The 12,237-nt window shown below is 44.5% G+C and overlaps 1 protein-coding gene across 1 annotated transcript; it reads right to left on the bottom strand.

Annotated features, from left to right (window-relative positions):
- Positions 1-488: 488 nt before the first annotated feature.
- On the bottom strand, positions 489-9,228 carry FAM241B (family with sequence similarity 241 member B). The gene is made up of 3 exons (XM_082269317.1): positions 9,159-9,228; positions 2,135-2,255; positions 489-1,085 (listed from the first exon to the last, which is right to left on the bottom strand). The coding sequence occupies exons 2-3, from the start codon at positions 2,225-2,227 to the stop codon at positions 825-827; spliced, it is 354 nt and encodes a 117-aa protein (XP_082125443.1). The 5' UTR covers positions 2,228-2,255; positions 9,159-9,228; the 3' UTR covers positions 489-824.
- Between the last annotated feature and the right edge of the window lie 3,009 nt (positions 9,229-12,237).

Here is a 12,237-nt window from a genome sequence, read left to right as displayed (position 1 = left end):
TACCACAGTTCACACTTTTGTTATGTAAACTAAGTTAAAGTGGCTCTAAAGCCCAAACATGTCTTACTTTAATACATTACCTGCGAAAAGGTTAAATACCTTCCACTAGTTGTCCACCCCCCCCCACCCCACCTCTATAAATGCTTACCTGAGTCCTGTGCAGCAGTGCTGGTTCTCTCTCTACCTCTCACAGGCTCATAAACAGTAGCGGTAGCAATTGGCTTCTGCTGTGAGTAGGGAGTGGGATTGAGCCGTACTGTGTAGGTCTATAGATGCACACAGCTTGGCTCTGGAGTGAGCCTACAGGTGTGCCACCAAACAAAGCAGCTTCCTATGGGGGCACACAGAAAAGAGGAAGAACGGAGATAGACGGCGGGGGACTCCTGCAGGTAAGTATAACATGTTTGTTTAGGAAAAAAATTATGTAGCCTTTACAACTGCCTTAACACCTGTCTCAGTAAGCTGCGTTTCCTATGAACTGAATAAGTGCATGCAGATGTTTGCTTAATTTAATTATTTTAGCATACAAATATATAATAGTTAAAGTAGAAATATTTTTAGGAATTAAATAAGAAAATCTGATAGCATGGCTAAAAAGGCTTCTGCTCCAGTCAAGTCCATATTTACTTCACTGTTGATCATTTGAAATTTTGGTCCTAAAGAAAGCTGGATACATTTTTTGATATCCATTAGGCAAGCATGTTCTTAAAGTTTGACTCTTCTGCTGAACTTCTCCAATAAGCACCATCAGAAAAGTTATTCACAGCTGCAGACATCAGATTCTTTGTCTTCCTGTTTAATTTCACAGAATCCCATGTGTGCCGTTATCGCTGGCTGAGGTGGGATACAACATATATTAAGCCTATAAGGAGCAAGCCACGAACACCCATCATCAGAATAAGAAAGAGGATGAGAATGGACATGACTGGCTCTACCACCTGGTTCCCAAGATTCCAGCGTGGGAATCCCATGTTCACCAACTGCTGATTAAAGTCTGTAAAAGGAGAGCGCCCCTCCTGTCTTGCCCCATCTTGTGGAACTTGTTGTGGTCCTGGTCCAGTATTTCCCATCATGTTAAAAAATCCCTGTAAGCATAGGAAATTATAAAAACTACAGGAAAGTCTGAATAAAGACACAGCAAATCAAACCATAGGAACATTTATGTAAATAGGCGATTAAATATTTCCATATTTGCACTTAATTTACTGTATATCTTACATCCCTAAAATACATTTTAATAAGACAAAGTTATAATCCAAACTGTCCATAGGTGAACATATTGTGTAAAGGAAACTATTGGGGCTAAGGAACAAAAAAAAAATGGTGTGGCAAGCAATCAACATCCTCTTTTAAATTTCTAGTCTGCACTAACAAAAACAAAAGACACGGTGGGGGTTATTTACTAAAACTTGAGTGCAAAATTCGGTGCAACTCTGAATAGAATCCAATCAGCTTCCAGGTTTTATTGCTAATTGAATTGAATATAAGCTTAATTGAACAAGCTGAAGTTAGAAGCTGATTGGCTACCATGCACAGCTGCACCAGTTTTAGTAAATCAACCCCAGTGTGACAGGGTTTCTATGGGTGGTAAACGCACAATTGATTTTGTAAGACAAATCAAAAATTTTGTGAATAAAGTACATTTTTGGCAAACTGCATGATTTTCAGGGTGGAATAGGTTCTACATATGTACTCTTTAGTGCTGTTCACATCTAGCAGTTTAGGATCGTGGGCGAAATTGCACTGCTGGCAAAACACAGCATGCATGTTCGGGTGCCATTCATTCTAAATGGTGCGGTTTTGCCGTGATAAATCACACTGTAAATTGCAGAAAAAACTACATTGCGCCAAGCTTGTTGCCCAAAAAGAAGCAGTAGCTTCATTTGGTCGACAAGCTTTCCTGCGTCAAAATCACAACGCGTTTGGCTTCCACAAAAATGTATGGCATCCAAACACGTGTGATGTGCTTTGCCAGCATTGCAGTACGATTTAGAATCACAGGTAGAATTCCAGAGATTCCGCCTGCTATCTCAAATTGCTAGATGTGGGCCTATATGATCTTTTATTCATGATAGGTTTTAGCGGTTACTTTCTTGTATAGAAAAGAAATGCAAATGCAACAAAATGGACTTACCTGACGAGGGTTATTATCTCTACGTTGTGTACTTGCCCTTACTCGGGGGTCGTCATCTTGAACGATCTCCCCATTTGCCAAGATTCTCACCATTTTGAAGTAACTATGAACGTTCCTCGACCTACAGGAAACATAAATTACCAATATAAACAGTATAATCAAACAGAAAAAACATCCTTGCATAAGCTAACAGTGTACAATTTGCAGCTCAATTGTTTAATTGCTCCACCCCATTCTAATTCAGATTACTTGAAATGCTACACTGTACATGTGTGTTTACAGAATACATTTTATAGAGCAAGGTTACCAAGTATCCCGCAACCTTAGGCCTCTTTCACACGGCCGCTCTGATTTTTTTCTTCCGTTCCGGCACTTTTTTTTTTTTTTCATGGACACGGATGACACTGGTGTCATCCGCTCCGTATGTCCGCATATCATCCCATCCATTTGCGGATGATATAAGGACATAATGCATGTCTATGGGGATTGCGGATGTCAGCGGATGACAACGCTGACATCCGATTTTGCATCCGTTCCGTTTTTTAAACGGAAGAAAAATAGGGTTCTTTTCCGTTCCTAAGAACGGAACAGAACTGAAAGGACGCAAATCGGATGTCAGCAGATGGTCATCCGCTGACATCCGCAATCCCATTGACATGCATTATGTCTGTATATCACCCGCAAATGGATGGGGTGATATACGGACATACGGAGCGGCCATGTGAAAGAGGCCTTAGAAGTAGAAAACAAAACTACTACTACATCGATGCAGGAAATAAATATCAACAAAACTGAGAACATTTTTCTACAAAACATTAAAATTACGCAAATCTATACAGTTGCTTCAAACGTATTTATAGTAAACCTAACTTTCAAAGACAGATACTCCTGGAGCTCGAATATATTAGCAATACATATCATAATTCCATTTATGATTTACATATAATCTGCAATAATATCAATATATGATTTTTTTCAAAGTTCTCATTTAATATGGTCAGCATATAATTTGCCATTTAGCAGTGTAAAACTAAAGCAAACAAATTACAAAAAACAGACAAATGAAATTGAGAGCCATGGCAACCATGGAGAACACTAGTGTGACTGAATTACACCAAAGTCGAAAGGACCTTACCTCTAAAGCCCCGTACACACGTACTGATCGTCGGCCGAACGATCGGCCGTCTTTTGTCCAGGGCTGTCGTGTCTGTTGAAAACTGCAAAAGACTGCACACGAATTTTGTCGGCCAACAACAGCCGACTGCAGAAGTGATGTCATGTGATGGTTAACTTTCCTTGTCTTTTTTCTTTTCTGAGCATGCCCAGTCTTGCTAATCTGCTGTCTGTCGGCCGAAATCTGTACTGACTGGCGAACAATCGGCCGTTCTGGTGACGGCCAACAAATATTTTAAAGTCTGCACGACAGATTCTGTTCGGCCGAAAATGCGCTGTCGGAAGCATCATACTAACAAGCCGACAATCGGTCGGCGGCCAAATATTTACGGCCGACAATCGGTACGTGTGTACGGGGCTTAAAGCTAGTATCTGCTGATGCTGCCACGTCTACATAATAAAACTTAGTAAAAGTGGACCAAGGACCAAGTAGCAGTCGGCATACCTGAGAGATGGATACCTGGAACACAAAGGCCCAGGAAACACTCCCCACCCTGGTGGAATGAGCAATGAAATGGAAGGGAATATCTTGTCTTTTTGGGGAAAGACAGGTTAATACTACAGAAAAGTGTCCCTCTGCCTTTAAGGAGGGGTGGGCTCCCTCCAGGCTCACCTGCCCTTTGCCTCTCCATTATAATGTGTATACTTCCACTGTGGAGGCTCTCAAAAATTAGAGTTAGGACTACAGAAAACACCGGGGTGCCTTGATGGGGCTCTGTAGCTGACGCATGGATTTGCAAATGTATGCAGACTAAAACGGTTTTTACTGCATACTGTCAGAGAGGATAATTTGGTTGTTTGCAGGCTGGTTGGTAAGTTGAGCAGGACATTTCCCTGGTTTTGTTTTTGGGGAAAAAGCCTGAGACATGGTTTTAGGAATCCTTCTACATACACAGTAGTTACACTGTAAGTCCCTTACGATAGTCTACCTATTTTTGGTATGTGTGTACCTGGCTTTATGCTGGCTCTCCTGACCAATCAAGGTGCTTTGTTACGAGCAGCGTCTCAGATTGGCTGGTGGCAATACTTCTGGTACCAAGGTTGTTAGAAACAGCCATTTCTTGGCATGAGGAAACCAGATGAAGTTCACCAAACATTTTACAAGCTAATTGTGCAAAACAATTTTAAATTAAAACACTAGGCAAAACATTAACTCAGTTTACATCAGCTAAAGCACTATGCGAAGTCTAAAGTCGGCTGTAATGTGCATAGCCAGGTTTAGGGATACTGCACAGACGGTATGTTGCTAGGTTTGGGATGCCATAGAAAAGGCTGGTGGGAAGTCTATAGCATTTTGCAAGAATGCAGTCAAAGGTTTGGTAACATATCTACTACATTTGGTTGCCATAGAACCAAACTGTAATGCTTGGCACCCCATGGCATCTAAATACATGACAGCCCAGAAACAGGGCCAAGAAGAAAAGTGTTCTGAAAAAGGAGGCTGCATCGCTGAACACCTCATTAGTAAAGACAAGTCACCTGGCTGTTAGGCTGACCTTCCTCCTTTAATGGATTGAATCACTATTTCGGCTAACCATATAGGTAAGGGCTTCTGACTCCTCTGATTGGTAGCACTTGTTCTGGATCAAGGAGTCAGTACTGAAATCCTTGGGTTAATATACCAGTTAGAAACATTTTTACTGCTCAGTCATTTTCCAGGTGGTGAGGAAAACAGGATCACTTGGTGTGTACTTTTTAAAAGCCAGGGGTTTCTGGGGATTTGAGTAGACTGGCTATTTTTCCTAAGCCTTATATAGATAGAAACATAAAAAAATAAAAATAAAAGAGATAGATGGACCACAGATAAGGCTTAAACACAAGGGCACTGTGGCCTCAACAGCGTGATATGTTCATGCGGTTGAGTCACCTGAAGCTGCATGAAGGCAGCCCATGTTTTTCTTTGGGGACACAGTCGCTCGTTCTAATGTGACAGGCATGCAGGGAGCGGCATCCGCTGCATCCCCATAGAGAAACATGGGCGCCTGTGAGCAGCTCCAGCCGCATAAACAAGGCACTTATTCACAGTGTAATGAGCCACCGCGCCTGTGTGAATAAGCCCTAGAAATCCAGAAAGAAAGGCTAGTTGAGATCCCCAAACACGTTGGCTTTTCCTTGGCGATCCTAAATAAAATATAATTGTGGACTTTTAAACATGAAGAGGCACTTTTATCCCTTATTCTATGTTTATGTAATAATTTATTATATGTGTCCTCATTGGGGGGGGATCACAACTCTATTAGCACAGATGACCATTGTCATAGCAAAAAAAATTTAGGGAAATCCTAAGGCTACATTCACATGTGGGCGCAGCGGATCAGGGCAGAATCATTGCGATTCTGCCCGTGATCCAGAAATCATTGCAAATCGCAGGACGCCTGTGCGATGCCCGTGATTTGCAATGGCACCCCAAACGCTGTGCGACGTTGCCGCGATCTCCGCCTGCCGAACCGTGGTAACATCGCGCAAACAAAATCGCAGGATGCATGACGCCCAAAAAAGGTACAAGAGCTTCTTTTGTGCGTCATGCGTCCCGCGATTCTGTTTGCAGGATGTTACCGCGATTCGGCAGGCGGAAATCGCAGCAACATCGCATAGCGTTTGAGGTGCCATTGCAAATCACGGGCATCGCACAGGCGTCCCGCGATTTGCAATGATTTCCAGATCGTGGGCAGAATCGCAGTGATCCTGCTCCTGATCCGCTGCGCCCACATGTGAACGCAGCCTAAAGCCCCGTACACACGTACTGATCGTCGGCCGAACGATCGGCAGTCTTTTGTCCAGGGCTGTCGTGTCTGTTGAAAACTGCAAAAGACTGCACACGAATTTTGTCGGCCAACAACAGCCGACTGCAGAAGTGATGTCATGTGATGGTTAACTTTCCCTGTGTTTTTTCTTTTCTGAGCATGCCCAGTCTTGCAAATCTGCTGTCTGTCGGCCAAATTCTGTACTGACTGGCGAACAATCGGCCGTTCTGGTGTCGGCCTACAAAAATTTTAATGCCTGCAGGACAGATTCTGTTCGGCCGAAAATGCGCTGTCGGCTGTCGGAAGCTTTATCATCATACTAACAAGCCTACAATCGGCCGAATATTTACGGCCGACAATCGGTACGTGTGTACGGGGCTTTAATGTTACAATTATGCTCAGAACCAACAGCAAAGAGAAATCCAATGGGGACACTTGTTACATATGCACACGGCCATTTAAGATTTGCACAGGATCTAGCTGCCAGAAACGTTGTCCGTACTGCATCTAAACTCATACGGACATACACCTGCTTCTGTCTGAGTGGAGAGCAGTACTTTCTGTGCCATCGTCACTGATTACACCCTATTGACGTTTACACATTGGCCCCGAGATCACTAGGCAGTGGCTATTAGTGCCCATTTCACCCGTTCCTGCGGCCAATGCGCGGGTGGGCTTTAACACTGAGCAGCGTCAACAGGGAACAGTTTTCTGTGCTCAGAGTGTTTTCACAGCACAGCTAGGCCCCTTTCACACAGGGGAGTCCGTCTGCGGACTCCGTTTATCTCAGTGGGGGATCAATCTGCCGATCCTCCGCTGAGCAGGCGGATGGCGGCTCTGTCTCCGCGCTGTGTGCGGAGACAGAGCTGTCAGGTCCCCGCTGTTCACTATGGGGGAATCGGATGGGAACGGACCGTCTGTCCGTTCTCATCCGATTCGCTGGACGGATGGAGAATAGGGTTTCCATCCATCCAGATTTGACGGATTGGATGTCAGCAGACATGTCTCTGCTGACATCCGATGCCCCATAGAGATGCATGGGGCATCTGTTCAGATCTGCCAAAAAAAACGGACAGGCAGATCTGAACGGTCCGCATGTGTGAAAGGGGCCTAACTAAGATTTTGCAGGAAGCTCCCAATGCATGCTTGTGGTTGGGAGCTTACAGTTATGTGACTGCTGTGAAAGCCAATCACAGTGGTAACATGATCAGAATCAAGAGTGGATTTCATTTAAATCATGATTTAAATCACTAGTAAAAAGACTTGATTTAAATCATAAAACTGTCATCTCTGTCTCGCAGCAGCTCCTTCTCTGACCCGATGTTGACTTTAATGGGACGGCTGATGACGCGGCAGTAACAAAACCAGGTGAGGGACGTGGTGGCAACAGGTGAGTAAATGCCCGCTAACAGGTGCTGCCATTATGGATCTGAAATGTCAGGTGCTCCTAAATGTAAGGACTCATTTTTTCGGCCCCCTCCTCCTCCATCCTTCCAGGCCAGTAGGGACCCAACCGTGAAGCCGAAAGGCAATGGCGGTGGCAGCATCCGACAGCCGATGGATACATCGACTGTGGTGTCAACATCGCTGGACTCCAGAACAGGTAAGTGCCCGAATATTAAAAGTCAACAGCTACAGTATGTGTCGCTGCTGACTTTAATTTTTTTTTTTTTTGGGGGGGGGGGGGGGGGACTCCTCTTTAGAGTGGTTGTATCCCCCCAAAAAAAAACCTGCAGGATAATGGCATAACATGGTAGTATGCATCGCATACTTGCACATTATGAATTACTTACCTTAGAATGAAGCCCCCATACGGTCGCCTGGACACCGCTGAGGGAGCTGTCATGTTCCCTCTGCGTCTCTTCTGGGTTCGGCGGATCCGATGCTGTGAGTGGCCGGAGCCGCGATGACTTTACTCCTGTTCATGCATGCGGGAGTTCACTTTTTCGGCAAGGAGCTCTGAAGGTCCGGCAAGATACGCCGGACCTTCAGAGTGCATGCGCCGCTGGTGTCAGCGGCTGCATGCAGGGTGAATATCTCCTAAACCATATTAATTTTACCTACAAGTAAGCCTTATTGTAGGCTTACCTGTAGGTAAAAATTAAAAAGCGGAGTATACTACCACTTTTTAAAGCAGAGTTCCACCCTGAACATTTTTTTTTTAGATAAAAATACCCCCGGGATAGTCAGGGCTAGTGCATTTAAGCAACGATAGCCTCTGAACGGTCCCCTATTTCACTTACCTTTTAGAAGAAATACTTACCTTAAAAATGTCTTGGCCAGCGCTGCCATCTCAGGTGTGGGCAGCTGAAGCCGGAGCGTCCTCTTCGGTGACGTCGGAGTCCCAGAATGCCCTGCAAGTCACTTCCGGTGCAGGCGCGTCATCCCAGCACAGCTTCTGGGCACGCCCAGAAGCTGTTTAGCAGGGAATGGAGCACCTGCACCGGAAGTGACGAGCAGGGCCGGCGCAGGCGCATTGACTTCTGGGATCAATGACGCTCATCTCCCAGGAGTCAATGCACGAGGGAAGTGACGGCGCAGGCCGCGGCCGCAGAGGGAGGAACAGGAAGGAAGGCAAGTATATTTTCTTTAAAAACAAGGTAAGTGAATAAAAAAAAAAAATGAATTATTCAATTGTTTTTCAGGTAAATTAAAAGCAAGCGGACCGTGAAAAGTTCATTTTGAGGGTGGAGCTCCGCTTTAAGTGGCTAAAGAGCCAGGAGGCAGAGAGACGCCAGGAAAGGGTTAACCTGCACGCATGCAAATAGCATGAATGTTTTCATAGCTGCAATGAAAATCAGACCATGAATGCAGATGTTTCTGGTGTACACAGCTAAGTACTACAGACCAGCACAGAGGGCTGTGAATGGGCCTGCACCCTCCACATCCGGATTGTACATCAGGGTACATAAGCCATTATTGTTTAAGTAAAGTGGGATTCTATTGCCTGCTCTATGCATGCTCCATATGCTGTACAGAAGTCACAGCTGCTGTGTCATGTCTGCCTGCAGGCTGTGTACACATTGTGTGCAGTCACCACAATATACAGCCATGCTCCCTTCTCCAGTCACTGCTGCCTCCTCCTCACACACACACTATCATCTTACCAGGCCCAGCTCTGCGGCCTCCTCCGGCCCTGTCTGCCTCCCCACACACAGGAAGTGACTAGTCCCTGGAAAGCTCCCCCTTCCCTTACTGCTAGTGCTCAGTGCTGCCCTCTCCCGCCCACAGGAACACACTGCTTCTGTCAGTTTGTCATCAATAAATATTTTGTTATTAAAGTTTTTTCGAAGAAGATGCAGAAGGGGTGGGGCTGTTAATGGTGTACTGTGAGGAGGTTGGTGTGGTGTGCTGTGAGAGACTTCCACCGCGGGCGGCGTTCTGCCACCCTTTCTCCAAACGCTGCCTTTTCTTTACTGCTGATTCGGCCAGGACTGATATTGTGATAACAGAGCCAACACTCATGTAAACGTCAGGTATAATAACGCTGCAGCCCCCCCTCACTCCCGAGCCGTGAAGCGTGCAGGTTTAGTTTCTCGCTCTGTGCTTAGCGAGTCTTTCCCGCTTGGTGTACCCATTTATGGCCACTAGATGGCGCTGTTGCGTTACTGCTATCTTCAGCGTAGAATCACCGTTGGTGATAGAATGAGGCCAGCAGAGATTGTGACAGTGCGAGGTCTGAGCATGAGCAGAGAATACATCTCCATTCTATATTACACTTACAGAAAACACATTCAGCAGGTATGTTCTAAGGGCCTCTTCACTCCACATGCAGTCCAGTGTGTTTTTTTTTTCTGCATCAAAAATGCATGGAAAGTAGGTCCTATGGTTTCTAATGGCATAATTCACACAAGTGCTGGCAGTTCCAGTGCGTTCCGGTTCCAGAAAAAAAAAAAAAAAGAGTAGAACATGCTGCATTTTTCATGTATACTGGACCGCTGTAAAACGCACTGGAACGCACCAAAAACGCACTGGAAGGGTTGCCACCTCATCCCTTTAAACCAGGACACATTAATTACACAGGTTCTGTGGCTGATTATGGCGGTCACTTGGTGCCTTAACCACTTGCCTAACGGCGATTTACGTCGGCGGTCAGCCCCTCACAGGCAAAGCGACGTAGGTCTACATCAGTGTTAATTTTGGCAGCAAATTTAAATTTAGTTTTAGTCTTAGGACTAAAATGGCATTTTAGTTTTAGTCCTATTTTAGTCTTCTGCAAGTGTTTTAGTTTTAGTCGTATTTAGTCGAGTAAAACTCCAGTATATTTTAGTCGACTAAAACGCCCTACATTTTAGTCGACTAAAACTCATTTTAGTCATCTATAATCAAATGGGTGTAGTTCAATTGTAATTTGTAATGCATTATTTAAGCATTTCTCTACAATTTCCAAACTCATTATATACTACTGCTGGTCCTGGAGTGAAAAATCTAATATGTTATTATTTATGCTTTGAGCATGCACCAGTGTTAATTTTTGGCAGCAAATTTCGATTTAGTTTTAGTTATAGTCTTTTGACTAAAATGGCATTTTAGTTTTAGTCGTATTTTAGTCATCTGAATTGTGTTAGTCGACGAAAACGTTTTAGTCGGTTTTAGTCGACGAAATTAACACTGGTCTACATCACTAGCCTGTGAGGCTCTAGGGAGCGAGCGCGCGCCGCCGGAGGCGCGCTCCCGCTCGCTCACAGACCTCCCCGCGTGTGTGCCCAGCGGACCCGATGTCCGCCAGGCACTCGCGATTGTCCGTTACAGCGGGAGAAAGGCAGGCGGCTAATGTAAACAAAGCCGTCTGTCATTCTCCCCTGTGTAGGAATAGTGATCATACGGTTCTGCTATGTAGGACCGTTGATCTCTGTTCTTGCACCTCAAGCCACATCCAATCACAGTTAGAGTCACGCCCCTAGTGACACACATAACCCCTCCCTCTCAAATAAAGTTAACCTCTTCCCTGCCAGTGTCATTTTTACAGTAACAGAGCATATATATAGCACTGATTACTGTAATAATGTCACTGGTAACCCCAAAAGAGACAAAAATGTCAGTCAAGGGTCCGATCTGTCCACTGCAATGTCGCAGTCCCGCAAAAAAAAATCGCAGATCACCACCATTACGCGTTAAAAAAAAAAAATGACAAAAATCTTTCCCTTTGTTAGTAAATGCGATAACTTTTGCGCAAACCAATCAAAATACGCTTTTTGCGATTTTTTTTTTTTTTTACCAAACATATGTAGCATAAAACAAATTGGCCTAAAATGTTAAAAAAATTTGATTTTTACATTTTTTGGGGGGAATTTCATATAAAAAATGTGAAAAATATTGTTATTTTTGCAAAATTGTCGCTCTTTTTTTGTTTATAGCGCATGATCAAAAAATCGCACAGGTGATCAAATACCACCAAAAGAAAGCTCTGTTTGTGGGGGGAAAAAAAGGACGTGTGTGTCCCGGTGCGATTTTGAGGCGTTTTACCGCGTTCCAGTAAAGTCCAGTACAGAGAAAAGGCAGCAGGTTCTACTTTTTTTTTTCTGAAACTGGAATGCACCAGAACTGACTGCAGTGGTGTGAACTATGCCATTGAAAACCATATAACCTACTATCTATGCATTTTTGATACAGAAAAAAAACGCACTGGACTGCATGTGGTGTGAACTGGCCCCATCAGTAACATATTTCATTCCATAAAGTTTTATTGACATTTTCAGTAGATAAAAGAATACATACAGAAACACAGTGACAGAATGTCTGCCGCAATATCGCAGTCCCGCTATAAGTCGCTGTTCGCCGCCATTGCTAGTATAAAAAAAATATAAAGGACAGTATATATCCCATAGTTTGTACTTTTGCGCAAACCAATAAATTTACGTGTAGCACCCTCTTAGATGAGTGCTAGGCAGGCGAAATAGTGTTTGCTTTGTCTGCTTATCAGGGGACCCTGATTGTTAATTGTACCTGTTGCATGTGTCCATGTGTGATTCATCTGGTCTGAGGGAGTGTCTCAATAGGGAGGCATGTTGGACAGTGGAGGCAACCCAACCAGTGACACACAGGCTTTTGTAGCTGTCCCAGTGGGCTGGCACAGACAGTGGTGCATCCTGGAATAGGCTATAAAAGCCAGGGGCACATGTAGCAGGGGGTCTTTGGGCGGGAAGCCAAGTCACAGAAGAAGGGCGAGGGCTGTCTCCTCCTCTG

The sequence above is a fragment of the Pelophylax lessonae genome (genome assembly GCF_965119305.1).
Source record: "Pelophylax lessonae genome assembly, chromosome: 9".
Lineage (NCBI taxonomy): Eukaryota > Metazoa > Chordata > Amphibia > Anura > Ranidae > Pelophylax > Pelophylax lessonae.
The sequence above is the reverse complement of the archived record's forward strand: the minus strand, read 5'-3'. Positions and strand labels throughout refer to the sequence as shown.